Source organism: Drosophila miranda, chromosome XL, assembly GCF_003369915.1.
Source record: "Drosophila miranda strain MSH22 chromosome XL, D.miranda_PacBio2.1, whole genome shotgun sequence".
In the NCBI taxonomy this organism is placed as follows: Eukaryota; Metazoa; Arthropoda; class Insecta; order Diptera; family Drosophilidae; genus Drosophila; species Drosophila miranda.
The window spans coordinates 21,375,579-21,391,454 of NC_046673.1; the positions used below are offsets into that span (position 1 = coordinate 21,375,579).

Sequence of the window (15,876 nt, forward strand, 5' to 3'; positions counted from 1 at the left end):
ATAGTTCTGATATATGAAACACATTGTAAACACTAAAATATAAAATTTATGAATTTTAAAACCCCCTCTTACACTATGTTGTGCTATTGAGTTTTGGACAATACTCAGTTTATTTTCACAAAGAAAACGCATAGGGGCCTTGTGGTAGCAAAAAGTTATGTTGTGGTTGCGTTCCAGTTGCGTTTGTTCGAATTTCCGAATATTTTATCCCGGCTCTGCATATCGTGTCGACTATCACTACTTATTAATAGTGGCGTAATAATTATGGCTGAGGGAAAAGGAGCAAAAATAAATCCTTCCAGCAATTACTTCAAACTAATTTTATCAATAGATCAAACATCTTTATAATAGTGTTAATAGCTATATGCTGCTTTTAGTGTTATCTAAAAACAACGTTATTGGCGCCACTCGATAGTTTTGATACCAAAACATCGATACTTTCGATAGTGACCTCGATGGTTTGACACCTCTACTTCACAAAATGGTCAATCGCGAACAATGAAACAACAAAATAGTGTCGAATTTTTTTCTGAATTCAGAAAAGTCCGTTGATTGTTGATATATCTCCTCAAAAATATCCATACTGATATACAATACATTAGCAAAAAAAAAAAACAACAAACATATTGTAAAAAAAAAAAAATATAAATCAATATTCGACCTATCAATATATATTCAACGTTGCAACGGGGTAAAGATGGCGAAAAGTTTCGGTAGTGCGTGCGCGCAAATTGCAATTCTCCTTGCGATATTCGGTGCAATTGAGATAACGTCGGCCAGGTGTAAGTTTGTGTGCACACGATTAAAATTGAATTCTGCCATATGAAACAAAAGACGTCCCAAATATTTGAATAACATCTATGGTGCATGTGTGTGTGAGTGTGTGTACGTTTTCCTCTCCCACTCTGTCCCTCCTCTGTCTATTTCTCTAGCACTCTCTATATCTAATCTGATTGTGTGCGTGTGTGTGTGTAATTTTGGCTGTAAATCTGGTTGTTATTTCTTCAGTTTCTACACCATTTTGACTTGATATGAAACAAAATAAATCCACGTAATGCGTATATCTATCTGAAACTCATCCTCAGATCACAAAATATATATGTATATACATATTTCATTTTGTTTGTACACAAAAGACAAAATCATCATCATCGGATGAGTATGATGGGCTAGGGGCAGGGGTCTCACTGACAGTTGGTTTTTTTTTTGTTGTTGTATGGTGAAATTTTATCTGCTGCCATGTTGTATTTTTTCTGTTTTTTTTTTCGTGGCAGTAAATGCGTTAATTGACAAAAAAAAAGTGTATGTGTATTTAGAAGGGGTGGGGGGTGTACAAGGGCAGTCGAGTGTGAAAATAGGTAAAAGCCAATGAAATATGTATGTGTAAACATGTGTCCTGTATTCGACGGGCCTTCTACTCTCTCAACTACCATCTATCATCACTCCCCCCTGCCGCCCCCTCCTTGTTACGGCTACGGATTGGCTTTTATTTATAATTTTTTGTTTTTGTGCTCTTCGCCATGCTCCACTTAACGTGCAACAATTTTCCAACTGCGACGTCGCCACCAGGCTGCAGCCAGGCACCAGACGACAGACCCAGTCCGGAGTGCCACGGCAGGTTCAACCTGCATATTTAAATTGAAATTTGTGGCGCACTTTGATTAACACGAAACGAAACAAAACAAAGGCGCAAAATGTGTTTGCTTATTGTTTTTTGTGTCGCCAATTTTGCAATTTCCAACTTAAACGAATCAAATGGCTGTGGAATTATGACCAGCAACAACAACAACAACAAAAGCAAAAAGCCACAAAAAAGGGTCGACCAAAGGCAGACCTGGCAACACTCTTGCTACTTGTTTTTCACCTGCTTCGCCGACAGGTGGCAACCTTATACACCGCACCGGCTCTCTCTCAGCTGCTGGCCGGAACGGTTGGAAGGGGGACGGAGGCACTTGGTGTGGAGTGCCGTTAGCTGCATTTGCATTTGCATTTGCGTCTCTCCATCTATCTTTCTATTGCTCTACCCCCTCCCCTTGTCCAGACCCCTTTTATGACGCATTGCAAACAGTGCTGTGTAATTGGCCAATAATGCAATGTACGGGGACAAAAACAAAAAACTGGCTTGAAAGTCGCTTATGTCGCAGTTCATTTACTCTTTTTCTCTTGCACACTTGTCTCCTCCTCTCTCTCTCTCTCTCACCTCACCTCCTCTCGTCGCCTCAGTTTATATTTGTATTTTGTTGATACAGTTGGAAACGGCTCGAGTTTTCTTTGTCTTTTGGCCCCCATCCCATCTCACATCCCGTCTCACATTCAGTCAGGCAGCCAGTCAGCGCCCCATTATCAGTTTCTTTATTTTTCTGTCTTTTTCTTCAGAAACTGTATTCGCTTGGAATCAGTTAAAGTACTGAACAGTGGCGCTACTATCAGCCCCTGAGGGCCAACTGTCCAGAGTGGGATTTACCCCCGAAGCACACAAAACTCTATGATTTTCCATTTCTTTATCTCTGGACAGTGTTCCCTCCAGTAAAAGCTGCACTCTTGAACCGATTTCCATGGTGATCATTTGCAAGATTCAGGGAAGCGGCAAGCATTGGCCTTCGGTGACCCCCTCACATTTTCATTGGAATTTGTTAAGGTTACAGACAGACAGGTTCAAACTATTGGAAATCTAAATCTATGGCTTCCAGCTTTGGATCGACTGTGATTCCAATTTCCACATACCCATATGTGGACCACTGATTGCAGCTTCCAATAGATCCACATGGTAATCAGAAGCAAAACGGCACTTCGATTCCAATTCCCATTGGACTTGACTTGGCGTCAGCCTGCTACTGGCACCAGAGTCTCCTCCTTATCAAGGGTGTCCGTTCGTTATTATTTATAACTGTTGTTGCTGCTCCTCTTGATAAAGCATCCATCCATCCATCCATCCATCTATCCATCACATTCATTTGGCGGACTGGAGTCTGAAGTCTGGGTTAAAGCTGTTGTGTGATGAATTCTCTGGGGATTTTGCAGGGAACAAGCTTGAACAGCTGAATCATCCATCCGCTTTAATCGTTAATCCCTATAAACATTTCATGTGAATTTCACTTGTGTCCACTGTATTCCAGAGTTTGGTATTTCCCGAAATAAGACTGAAATCGTTGGGGAATTTGCAATACAATTTCAAACCTGAAAAGCTGAAAGTGGAAGACTTTATGGTTTATTCTATTTCCCTAAATATCCATCTGGCTTTTGGTCTTCAAATATGTGGTAAAAGAGAACAAACCACGGTCCCCTCAATCAACTGCAACTCAATTATCTTTCATTCATTGCCACTCGAGATAGTTCTCGGGTTTTCCAGCTCTAACAAGTTAATGGACTTAAACAGTTATGATCTTTGAGCATTGGCTCTTTGACAAATGCATCGCTTGTCTTGTCGTCGTCTAGGCCATGCAAAGATGAACGGACGTTAACACATCATTACCATTACCATCATCATCATCATAGTCCGTCCATTTGCTGGGAAGAAAAAATCACGCTCGCACTTGCCTTTGTTTGACTTCCATTGATTTGGTGGTTGATAACCTTATCCGCCTAACGGCGCATAAAAGAACTGTTAAAATATTAACACTCCGGCCACGTCTGGCCCAGTGCAGTGACTGAACAAACACAGGTCCCCACCAGAGAGAGTGCCTCCTGTCCGAGTACCTTTTTTCAGACAGGTACAGATACAGTTGCTGGTAAATGTACAGGTACAGGTACAGGTACCTCTACCCTCAATTAGCTGAAACCGTGCGACGCAAATTGTCTGTCAAGCAATCAGTAAAAGAGCTGAGGAAAATTCAAAAACAAATACTGATAAACGACCGGTGTCGATAGCGTTTTTGATTATCACAGTATAAAGCTACCAGCAATTGAAGAATAAATCAGACAGAGACGTTCCGACTATAGAAATACCCGCCACACAAATCAATTTTCATAGTCGAAAATAATCGATTTGGAATTCAGGCGGGAGCAGTCCCATAACAACAACAAAAGCGAACCCTTAGCGAAGAACCCTTACACAGAAGACGGATATCGTAATCAGAACCTTAGCCATTATATAACCTTAGATGCATACCTACCACATTGTATAAGATAAGATATAAGAATAAGATACATACATAACCCTTTGCTAAAAGTTGTTTCACAAATATATAACCATACATAAAGCAACCATATGCCGCGTCATGCACACGACATGTATACATATATGTTGTTTTTGCCATTCGCTTGTGCGTCTCGAGTCGGGCATCGATAAGGGAGCTGTGCTCCATTAATGGCTCCACCAATTACAAGTGTCACGCTATTGTGAGCCATCACATAGAATTAATGGCTGATCGGTAGATAGTAGCTGTAGAACCCTATAACACTACTAAAAATGCATATCTTTCAAGCGGGGACTTCCGCAGTTTTTGACAGAATATGTGGAATCGGAAACGTGCATTTCCATACCTTCAGCCGAATAATGAATAGCCCTGCCTTTACCCAGGGGTATCAGCAGGTAAAAAACGAAAATAAAAGAAAGAAACAAGATATACCATGGAGTGGGTAACTGGCGATAAGTAATTTCAAAAGCGCAGACGTAAATAGAAATGGGAGAGAAGACCCCGAATGCGCCGACGAATGCAGTGAAACGAACAGCCTGGCGTGCATTTATGTGCATACTTTGCTTGGACAAAAAAGCACAAAGTGCTGCCGCTTGAAGCGTGCTTGAATTTTGTGAAGAAATCTCATTCAAATTCCAATTCCCTCACACTGATTGATTCGTGCGTCCTTCACATCTTGTTGGCGCATTTCACCAAAAAAGACAAAAAAAAAACCCCCCAATAATTAAAGACCGGCGAAAGACCGAAAGTGGGCCACTGTGCAAATTCTTTGACCCACTTGTGGGGTCTTTCTCTGGCTTTGGCTTTGGCTCTGGGTCTCTGTTGTGTGGAGGTCATTAGCACAAACTAACTAAAGTAAAATGCTATCAAACCTCCCGACACACACACACACACACACACAACACTCGACAAAATATTAAAGACCAATTTTTTGGTTTTCAATCAAACGCTGAATAAATTTACGCCAATTGTTTCAACAACAATAACAAGAGCAAACTACAAAAAACGTACAAAACGGCCATCATTTACAGCAATTAACATTGGGTTCAATTGAATACGCAGCAGCACTGGAGGCAGCCGGAGTAGCATAGGAGGCAGCAGTTCGCGGGGCGGGATCAGGTGGCGCTCTTTCTGCATGGATTTTCATGGTACAGATGAATTTTCTCCGCTGGACATCATGGCATGTTATTTTGCGTAGAGATGAGGCTTGAGTCCATCAGGCAGAGCAACGAAAGAATATTCACTGCAGAATCCCTACTCAAGGAGAGCGAGAGTAGAGCGGATTCGGTGTGATATTCTTCCCATAAACGTGGAATGTATCAATTTCAGTAGATCATTTGCTCCTAATGCATCTATAGAAGATCTTAATCGATAAATTATATCGCTCTTTGCTCATCACCCATCCCTAAGCTCAAGTCGGAAATAGAGCAGGGCGCAGCGAGTTGACTCATAATTTGACCGCAGTCGCTGCTGTTGTTGTTGCTGTTGTTGCTGCTGCGGCTGCGGCTAATACTCGTAATTATGCAAGATCACCCGCCAGATGGGGGCATCGATGACGCGAAGCTTTTGCTTTTGCTTTCGCTGTCGTTGTTTCTTCTTCACAGACATTCATACATCATGAACATACATATGTACATGAACAGATCTGGGGCCTGCATACCGTGCGTCCCGCGTCCCACACAAGCATCTACTAATAATACTGTATCTGATCGTCGGCACGGGTGACTGGTGCCGGGTGACTGGTGCTGTGTGCCTGCCCGCAATGTAATCGTTCAGTTGTGATTTGTTCCATTGAAAAACAGTAAACAATTATAACATTCACAAACGTGTATATGTGCCTGTGTATCTGTGTATCTGTGTACAGTTGCGTTTCGCCAAACAGAGCTGAAAGCTGACGCCCGAGGGCTTTGTGTGTCGTATCTTTGCAAAGGGCATTACGAAAGAAGAGCATATTCCAAATATATACCTATGTACATGTTATATGTAAGGCTGTTGTCCGTTTGCTTATGGAAATTTTGTGAAGCAGCAGAAGGGGCAGTAAAACTTTGTAAATAACCTAGAATTTCCACAAAGATATAACAGTCGAACATCCATCTTAAGATGTAGCGAATCTAAGGGGGAATTCGTTATGCGGAAAATTCTTAATATACATAGAATTCTCGGATGGAAATGCCCATATGAAGACGTCGGCCAAAGAACGATAACTTTCTTCATCGCTGAACCTTATGGGACGGAGTTTTTTGCTTGAGAACAAGATACGGAATACCCTTGGTTGTTGTTATATATGGATATAAGTACATATAATCAAATACCAAATGAAACGAAAACGAGCTCTGTTCTTGCGCAATTTGTTTTTCAGCTTTGAGCAGCAGAAAAATACCGGATTCCGGATGCCAAAACACCAAAAATCAAGCAATATTGGAAACAAGAAGCAATAACAAAACTTTCAAAGAAACAAATGAAGTGAAATCCTCCAAGAAACTACCCCGGAAGTGGCAGACGATTCACCGATTTGTTTTCGATTGCTTATTTATATACAAAATTTAAATATGCACATATATATACATATGTACATATATGTATGTTGTTGTCGTATGTTCGAAAGTTGTGAATAATTGGGCTTGGGAATCGATATCGTTTTTGTTTGGGGGGTCATGTGTACATGGCAGTCCCCCATCTATGGAACAGAGACAGCCGACCGACCAACCACATGCCACATGTTGTAATTGCAATTGGGGGCTGACGACAGGGGCTCTTTGATGTGTTTGTACGGTGCTGCGGTGCTGGCGCACATGTGGGAAATGGTAAATGAAAATAGAAAATCAATATTGAGAGCGGCTTCAAATAACAGTTAGGTTAATTACAGCACACTAGCACACACACACAAAACAACACAAATAGTAGTGGCGAGGAGAGGGCCAATGGCATGTGGCACATGCCCAGAAAATTGCATTACACATGCAAGAGTGGAAATGACTACTTTTGGGAAAATTTACTACAGCCAGGGGTCGAAATGCCCAAAATGTTTTAAATACCAGAACACTCAACGATTGGATACCCTTTTGAAGATACCCTTTGGATACTCTTTTGAACTTAGACCAAAGCTGGTTTATATATTCCTAAAAGTAAATGAAACTACAGAAACAGATACAGTTTATGCTTACCACAAAGAACAATAGCGAACAATTTTGGAACTCAGAAGAAAAGTATCTCTAAAGGAAGTCTGCATCACTAGGTGTGTGGACATGTCTGCAAGTCAGATGACCCATGATTTGATATTGGACATTTGGCCAATCCCGCACAGTATACATATTTTCCAGTACCACAAGTGTTCTTAGAAGACCCTCACGAGCTTCTTTCTGCAGCGAAGAACATGCGCTACTGAACTCGTTTTACCAGTTTTTCGTAGTGGCAATGCATGGTGTTTCATTACCAATTGTTGAACTAATTTGATCGAAGCTTTCTTGTCAAAGAAAATCAAAACACGAAAATTGTCATGTGATAATTCCATTTTTCTTTAAAGATAAATATTTCGTTTATCGTTAAATGATATAAATCGCGGGTGTACAACGAAAACGATTTAGGCACGATTTGGACAAAAATGGCAAGCTTTTAAATGGAAGGGGCGACTTTTTCCTGGTCTACGCTACGGATATAAACGCCAGCCTACGTAATACTCATAAAAGTGTATAATGAATGCATTCGTGACTGAAAAGATAATATTTACCAGGCGATAAGTGAACGGCTTTACGCAAAGATTCAGATATGGCTGGCTTCCAGATACAGTGGATGTATCTTTTTATATATATGGCCAAAATGATAATATAATAAGAGCACACATATTAAAAGATAATATTTACCAGAGATAAAGGCGCCTACAGTCGAAATCTTAAGCGGAATTGCAACTAATCGGTTTAAAAGTATTTATATTAAAGATATCTTTAGTTACCAAGAATGGAACTAAATTTATGTTGTGATTGGTAGATCGAAACTCATGATTTCCTACAGATTGTAACAAACATTTGGTGTGTCTCTTATTGCCACTGAGATCTTTAAATGCATACGATAAAACAGATCGAAGTACATACAGAGAGAGAGAGAGAGAGCGACACAAGCTGTGACTACACCCTATAGTATCTACAAACAAATAACCACAAGGGGCTTCCCCTCGTTGATAAATTTGTGTGGGCTGGAATACTCGCAAATTTGGGATAAAGAAAGAATATGCCCCAAAGGGCGCAGCAGTGGCAGAAATACAAAAATGGCTGTACCCCACTAGCTGTGTGGATCGACGGGTTTACTTTATCGATGTGAGATTTATTACGAGAGGGTGGCCCATGTAGGACTTGGTCCACTGGAAGATGTGCTCGTCGACCAAATGCAGATGGCGAAGTACTCGGCTGAATCTCACAGCTTCGATGTATGCAATAAGCTGTGACTGTACGAAATAAGCTGTGCGTATATTTTTCATATATGTACGTACGTAATAAGCTGTATGTTGTTGTGTAGGTGTACGTAATAAGCTGGGTGTATGTATTTAGCTGTGTACAAAATGAAGTGCATGACTTCGAAAGCTCCTTTCTTCACACATGACCATCGATCGGACCAGGGACCAGGCACTTCCTGGAAATACAGAAACGTCACTGAAGCTCCTCCATATACTCACTAACACGATATTCGCTTTCTGTTTTACAGCCAATCCAGATGCTTACTATCCCCTCGACATGAAGCTCACATTCATCAATGCCCACGATGTGGTTCGACTGCCAGCGACGGAAGATCAAGCAGGGAGTCGTCAGAAGCGTGCGGCGCCTGATGCGGCAGCGGCAGACTCGGCGGCGGCGCCGGCCGGCATAACGCCGGATGCAAAGAGTCAGTACCAAAGCGTAAATGGGAATGCCAGTGCTGTGGCCGGTGGCACGGAGACCACGGTTACCACCGTCGACAGCAAGACGGGAGCGGGAGCAGCGGGTGGCAGTGTCTCGTACAATGTACACAATTTGGGCGTCAATGGCACCGGACAGCGAAAGGATTATAGTGTGCAGAATGCCGATGGATCAGCGAACCCAACAGCAACCACCACCATCAATGTGGCGGCCAAGAAGCCCACCCAGCTGCTGGGCAACCAATCGCAGTATCCCAAAAAGGTGGCCGCCTCCGCGCCGATTGTGCCACTGCAGATGCCGCTGCCTGCTGGGGTAGCCACCTCAACGGACCGCATCAGCGTGGACCAGTGGACGGATGTGGATGTCTCGGATGTGGATGTCGCCGAGGAAGTGATCAACAAGGGCATCAGCAACGAGAGCCTAAACCGCACGGAGGACCATCACGAGTACTACAACAGTACCCTGTATATCAACAAGGCGGAGGCCGCAGCACTGTGGTCCCAGCTGCGTACCGTGCCCGAGAACAGCATGCTCTCCTCGTCGCATCGTCGTGCCATGACCGTGGAGCTGCAGTTTGATTTCCCCTTCTATGGCCACTATGTGCGCAACATAACCGTTGCCACCGGCGGTTTCCTCTACACCGGCGAGTATGTCCACTCCTGGCTGGCGGCCACCCAATATATTGCCCCCCTGATGGCCAATTTCGATACGAGCATGGCCCCGGATTCGGTTGTCCGTCTGCACGATAATGGTGAGCATTTAGAACGAGCTCTGGCTCTGGCTCTAGCTCTGGCTATCTAATCTAACTCCAAATCTCTCCTCCAGGTACCGCCTTTACGGCCGTCTGGGAGAACGTGACGCTTCAGGATAAGCCCGACTATGGAAAGTTCACGTTCAGCGTGACCCTCCATCAGAACGGGGACATTGTGTTCGGATATTTCCAGGTGCCCACGCAAATCAACACGATCCAGGACAATCAGCATCCGGTTAAGGTGGGCCTCTCGGATGCCTACATCATTGACAAGCATCTCTACTGTAAGTAGAATATTTTGTCTCCAGCAGAGCCTCGATCCTAACTGTTGTTGTTTTTTGCTTCTGTGACAGTTGCCCGTCGAAAGACCATCTACGAGTATCACCGCGTGACCTTCCAGCAAAAGGAGATCACCAATGCAACCGTTATCAAACTGACGGCTCTGCCCACCTGCCTGGGCTACAATGATTGCCAGGCGTGCATTAACCATAACACAACTTTTGCCGTGGGTTCCACCAGCTAAAAACTAATACTGTAGATTCTATAATCCTTTCTCTCTCCTTTTCTCGCCTCACAGTGCTCCTGGTGCCCGGCGCTGAATCGCTGCTCCACGGGTACCGATCGCAAGAAGCACGAATGGATTCAAAAGGGTAAGCTTTAACGGTTGAACGCCCCGAACGGTTGAACCATTCAGTTAATTGAAAAATTACATCCATTTGCAGGCTGTGACACAGCTGCCATTCATGATGCTGGCACCTGCCCGGTTCTCGGCACGAAGGGCAACAACGCCGGCCAGGAGAAGTCCGGCACTGCAAGCAGTAGCGGCAGTGGCAACTCGTCCACCGCCTCTCCCGCCAGCTCTGCGGCAACAGAGCCAACGCTGAGCAGCACGCGAGCCCCGCGAGCAACTGCCCAAACCAAGACAGTCGCCGATGCAAGCAGCAGCAGAAGTCCGGCGGACGGCAAGCTCTTGAATGCCGACGAGCTTTCTCAGGCGCAGGGCGACAACAAGAGCGTGGGCATGGCATTTGGCTTCATGGTGCCCATCTGCATGGTGTTCGCCGTGACGCTGTGGCTCTTCTATGCGTACCGCAATCCGCACACGAAGAGCGGCCAACTTTTAATTCAGGTGAGTGTCGAAAGATCCAAAGCATCTCTTGTATATTTGTAAAACCCATGGCTTTATGCATTTCTTACAATTACATGCAGTCCAAGCATTTGCATCAGGTTGGTTATCAGAGCTCTAGATATAACACTCTCTCTATAAGCACACATGCATACATATATAGTACATAATTTTGGCAAAAAATAACTTTATTGTCTATCCTTTAATCCATTAGTTCCGTCCCAGCCAGTGGTCTTGGAGGCGCGGCGAGGCGCGCTATACGGCAGCCACGATACACATGTAAAGAGTACCAGAGATATCCAGAGAGATGATGGAAGCGACAGAGAGAGAGAGAGAGAGAGATGAGATCGCCTAAGAGAGAGAGAAAGAGAGTTGCAGCAAAAACGACAGAAATTTTGATCGAAAACCGGAAACCGAAATCCCCCTCCACCCCGCAAACATCAATCCTCAAACAACAATCAATTCGGAAATGGATAATTTTATTGATCACAGGAAAAGACAAACGGAATAATTATTAGTACTGATTTTAAAGATTTTTCGACAGACACAAAAAATAATGTAAGGCAAGGCAAAAGCAAGACAGAAACGGATACAAAATTAAGAAGCCCCCACCACCCAAATCACAATCCCTAATCCTTACCCCTAACCTCCAACCGAATTGCTCAAAAAAGACGACTGGCAACAGCATGAAGTGATCCTTTAGTGTTTTCTTTGGTTCTGTTTTTAGCCCCATCCTCCTTAGCTATCCCCAAAAGCCAAGACCCAAGTCCTCCCCAAGATCCCAGCACATACTTGTACGAACTCCAACAACACACAAACACACACACCACACACACACACAGGGCAAAGTGCTTTCAATTGTTTTCCTAGTTCAATTTTTTTTAGGTCTCTTATTATATGTTTTATTTAATACTTTTTTAACCCTATGAAAGGAAACCAAACGATCAATGGAGTGATATCAGAGATCGAGGGCAGAGTTTTATATATATTGTATATTTGTTTGTGCCGCAGCGTCCTCCACAGACAGCGTTCCTTCACAATTTGTGTAATCGGATTTCGTTAGTTTCTTTAAAAAGAGATGTTTCTAAAGTGTGTGTTTTAGTAGTGGCTTGGCGATGAGGATAAAATGAATCGCGCAGGATGAATGATGAATGTATTATTGTGAACCACTCGATGCAGTTTTTTTTTTTTATATTTCGTATTGTCTATATATTGTATTATACGCGATCAGGATGCCGCAATCGTATAGATACATCTGCATATTGTATTTATATTCAACAATATTGATATCCATGGGTATATCCAAGACGACCTCTTCTTTTTGTTAGTATTTTTTTCTATTAATTAATATTACAAATAAAGAAACAACAAACAGATCTAAAGCTATATAAAAAGAAAAGGAACATAAGCTTCAAACTATAACTAAACAAAAGGCGGTGTGCAAAGCTAAAACTAAATCCATAAACATTGACGACTAAGCGAAACCCACTCGGAATACTATTAATATCAAAATCAAATCAAATAAAATGAAATAACACCGTCAAATGAATCCAAATTGAGATCCCCAAGCATACAAGCGACAACAACTAAGGAAATTGTATAACAATGTATTTTGATAAAGAAATTAAATTTGTATTTTAAGCTCTTATTATGTATACATAATAATTTAAATAAAAGAAAATACAAAATACAAAAATTAACACACCAACATATGTACATGTATGTATGTGTGTAATTTTCGCAGATCTACAGAACTCAGACACTGGAGAGGCTGGCACTTTGAAAATCCCAAGAGTATACGCACAACGCTTCCAAGTCGGACTTGGCTAAAAGAAGATGGCCCCCTAGTAGGGATATATGTATGTGTAACAGCCAAAAGAAAGCATTTCCGACCCCATAAAGTATATATATTCTTCATCAGCCTCAATAGCCGAGTCGATATACATAGTCACGAGTATGTCTGTCTGTCCCAGCTGTCATTAAACAGCGTTGTTAATAGCGTTAGAGAGCGAGAGAGCATTTGGCAGTCACGTATGATATATATTGTCTAAGTTACATAAATGATAAGGCTCTAAATTTACCTTAATATTTTGTCTCAGTCGCCAAACTCAATGAGGAAGCTGCCACCATCCTTCAGCCGCTTTAGAGACTTAATGGGAAATAAAAAGAGGCTAATATTCTAGCATTTTGCAATTCGATTCTACCAGGCTGGCCGCCGAGAAGTTCCAGACCTATCCCACAATGGTTGGGTTCTCAAATATACGATAAAATATCATTAAAATGATTTGGTTTTCATTTGTGTACCCTAGCAGAGGAAATACATATGTACTGGTTCACATACATCAATTAAATGTCTGACAGAAAATACTATAGTAGTAGAAACCCTGGGAAAAAGAAAGTCTTAACAATTGAAATAAAGTACTAGAGGAAATTCATCATGCATTTATTGCGAGTAAATGTAGTTTGTACTTTTATTAACTTGTAAGCGGATCACTTAATAGTAACAATTCCTACGATTAAATATATTTTTCCGGATGCTAGTAGCATGCAACGAAAACTGATGATAAGATATTCATTATTTATTATTCGGTGAGCTAGTCTCGCAAATAAAATAGGACAAAAGCCAACATGGGGCGTCGTTCATTAGGAATTCCCTATTTTGCTGTGACTTCAGTTCTACGCAGTGCTCGTAATTTCCGTAGTTGTTTGGTTCACCATAGACCCACCTAAGAAAGGTCGCCCTGTTGCCAGTGTTCTGCGACAGAAACAAACCCTCATTGGCCAGGTCGGAGATCCCCAGCCAATAGTGCCGGCCGCGGATCAGTCTTTGCTTAATGGAATTCAGCTCCTGTTGGTTCGCCGGATCCGCCAGATGGCCGCCCATCTCGTGGCATATATTCAATGCGGCATACCAGTTGACTTTTCGATTCTGCTCAATGTGGAAGAACCTCGAATTTATCTTCACGAAGTTCCCAGTACCTCCCGACTCTTGCGTCTGCAGATCGCCAATCGCATCCTCCACCCTGTCCAGGCGTTCAGCGTTTCCACTCACCGAATCACTTTTCAAGGATCCTTGCAGATGCACAGCAATCAGTAGATACAGGAGGAAAGACACAAGCTCGAACATTCTAGAAATTAGTTCAACTGTGCTACAGCACACGGCATATGATCGGAAACAAACTGATTTTAATGGCAATTGCTGAACTCATGCCATACCTTTTATAGGCTGCCGATTTTCGCTGTCAGACACTATCAGCGATTGAAAGTTTTCCGGGCTACACCCGGGCTATGTTATATTAGATAACCTAAAACGCAATTGCACTCAGAGAAAAATTATTCTTAAAATGTTTTCCACTAGTCGTATTAAATTAGTAAGATGTGGTCTTGGGGAGCATGCTTTCTTCTTCGACAGAAAATATTATTATCCATCACCTGCCTCGCAAAGGAAATAGTTCTTATAAGTACATGGTAAGTCATTCATCGAGAAATTTTCATATTGAAGATGTACGCAATGTTCATTATTTCCATGATTGTCTGGTTGGGAAGGACTCCACTTTAGCAAAGGAGCCAAGTCTCCCGTGGCCTGCGACACAAAGGTGCCCTCTTTGGCCAAGTCGGAAACTCCCAGCCAATACTGGCGGCCTTTTTTTAGCTTTTCTTTAATGGCAATCAGCTCTTCCTCGCTTCTCGGACTCGCCAGAAACCCACCCATCTGACGGCATATATTCGTTCCGGAGAACCAATTGACTTCGCGAAGCTCCTCGATGTAAAAGAAGCGCGAACCGATCTGAACGAAGTTTTCCAGCTTATTTACTTTCGGCACCTCCTTCCCTGCTTCGATTGAGGACAATTTATCCTTCAGGGCAGCCAGCTGGCTCTCCATACTGTCCTGTCTGGCTGTGCTTTCCAGCAGGGTGGCATCGCAGCTACTCCATCGCTGCTGATTGGCAGCGATGTGGTCCAGCATCGGTTTCAGAGCATTAAAGCAATATCCACCGCATTGTCCTTCAGTGCTCTGAGTCGACAAAGTCTGCAATTAGAAGAATGACACGATATATACATAGGTAGTATTCCATATGATCCAAAATTTTTACTCACCGCATTAAATGTCAAGGATTCTTGCAGATGCACAGCAATCAAAATATACAAGAGGAAAACTGACTTAGACATTCTGTAAATTATGTCAAATGAAAAACCACACTGGACAAAATATAAAAACGAAATGATTCGTATATATACAGTGACGAACTAAATTTTTGGCACAGTAAGCTTTTTAAACTTTCTGGCCACTGTGTGACCCTTTCGATAACGATATATGGTAAAAATAAATTTAGCCAACCAGATCATAGTATTTAGTATATATATATATTAAATTTGTTTACAAAAATTCATGTACATATATGTACGTATATATATATGTGGGTTCTTATCGGCCTATCGCTGTTACATCAGTATTGAGAGTATCAGTTTAGTTTTTTTAAATGAAAAATATTTCATAATAAGGAAATTTAAAACTTGATTGGCCAAAGATCAGTGCAGTTGATATATCTATCTACAATATGTTAAAAGTTCGCCCTGGGGATTCTCCCTCTTTAAATCACTTGGCGCGCACACTGGCGCCCCTGGCAGCTTCACCCGTTTGAGTGTTGCTGGATCGGACCAATAGGGGTCGCAGCGCTCAGCTCGTATCGATACAGTGTAGGGGAGCTTTCGCGATCTACTTAAAACTGCAGAGCTGCATCGGGTGCATCGCGCCAGCTGTTGGAACTTACTTCACTGTAATTTATGTGCAAACATTACCGACATCGTATTCCCTCCTGCACTCTTTTGTACCTCATCGGCTTTGACCAGGTAAGCATTCCTCTTGCATCTGGTCTTCCGGTGCACTGGACGTTCACTGCCATGGCCCTCTTCCTTGTGTCCCACGCTGTTTTCTCTGCCTCTCCAGACCGATCGCCGTCGGTCCCTCATCCGCGG

At 42.6% G+C, this 15,876-nt stretch overlaps 3 protein-coding genes across 4 annotated transcripts; 1 reads left to right on the plus strand and 2 right to left on the minus strand.

Annotated features, from left to right (window-relative positions):
* The first annotated feature begins 474 nt into the window (after nucleotides 1–474).
* LOC108160089 (plexin domain-containing protein 2) lies at nucleotides 475–12,444 on the plus strand. Of its 2 annotated transcripts, XM_033387100.1 has the most exons (8): nucleotides 475–782; nucleotides 8,832–9,773; nucleotides 9,848–10,057; nucleotides 10,127–10,278; nucleotides 10,351–10,423; nucleotides 10,496–10,902; nucleotides 10,983–11,000; nucleotides 11,114–12,444. In XM_033387100.1, the coding sequence occupies exons 1-8, from the start codon at nucleotides 698–700 to the stop codon at nucleotides 11,180–11,182; spliced, it is 1,956 nt and encodes a 651-aa protein (XP_033242991.1). In that variant the 5' UTR covers nucleotides 475–697; the 3' UTR covers nucleotides 11,183–12,444. The 2 variants fall into 2 exon arrangements, with proteins under 2 accessions (XP_033242991.1, XP_017149359.1); XM_017293870.2 differs by lacking the exon at nucleotides 10,983–11,000 and having other exon boundaries at nucleotides 476–782.
* Nucleotides 12,445–13,330: 886 nt separating this feature from the next.
* Nucleotides 13,331–14,052, minus strand: LOC108160103 (C-type lectin 37Db-like). Its single transcript, XM_017293897.2, has one exon. The coding sequence runs from the start codon at nucleotides 14,024–14,026 to the stop codon at nucleotides 13,475–13,477; it is 552 nt and encodes a 183-aa protein (XP_017149386.1). The 5' UTR covers nucleotides 14,027–14,052; the 3' UTR covers nucleotides 13,331–13,474.
* Nucleotides 14,053–14,299: 247 nt separating this feature from the next.
* On the minus strand, nucleotides 14,300–15,166 carry LOC108160096 (C-type lectin 37Db-like). Its single transcript, XM_017293884.2, has 2 exons — nucleotides 14,998–15,166; nucleotides 14,300–14,929 (listed from the first exon to the last, which is right to left on the minus strand). The coding sequence occupies exons 1-2, from the start codon at nucleotides 15,067–15,069 to the stop codon at nucleotides 14,321–14,323; spliced, it is 681 nt and encodes a 226-aa protein (XP_017149373.1). The 5' UTR covers nucleotides 15,070–15,166; the 3' UTR covers nucleotides 14,300–14,320.
* Between the last annotated feature and the right edge of the window lie 710 nt (nucleotides 15,167–15,876).

Excerpts from the sequence above, each read along its gene's own strand:
- LOC108160089 (XM_033387100.1), top strand. The coding sequence starts at position 698 with ATGGCGAAAAGTTTCGGTAGTGCGTGCGCGCAAATTGCAATTCTCCTT. Across the intron at positions 783-8,831 it reads TGAGATAACGTCGGCCAGGT|CCAATCCAGATGCTTACTAT; the intron begins GTAAGTTTGTGT and ends TCTGTTTTACAG. Across the intron at positions 9,774-9,847 it reads TGTCCGTCTGCACGATAATG|GTACCGCCTTTACGGCCGTC; the intron begins GTGAGCATTTAG and ends TCTCTCCTCCAG.
- LOC108160103 (XM_017293897.2), bottom strand. The coding sequence starts at position 14,026 with ATGTTCGAGCTTGTGTCTTTCCTCCTGTATCTACTGATTGCTGTGCAT.
- LOC108160096 (XM_017293884.2), bottom strand. The coding sequence starts at position 15,069 with ATGTCTAAGTCAGTTTTCCTCTTGTATATTTTGATTGCTGTGCATCTG. Across the intron at positions 14,930-14,997 it reads AATCCTTGACATTTAATGCG|ACTTTGTCGACTCAGAGCAC; the intron begins GTGAGTAAAAAT and ends TTCTAATTGCAG.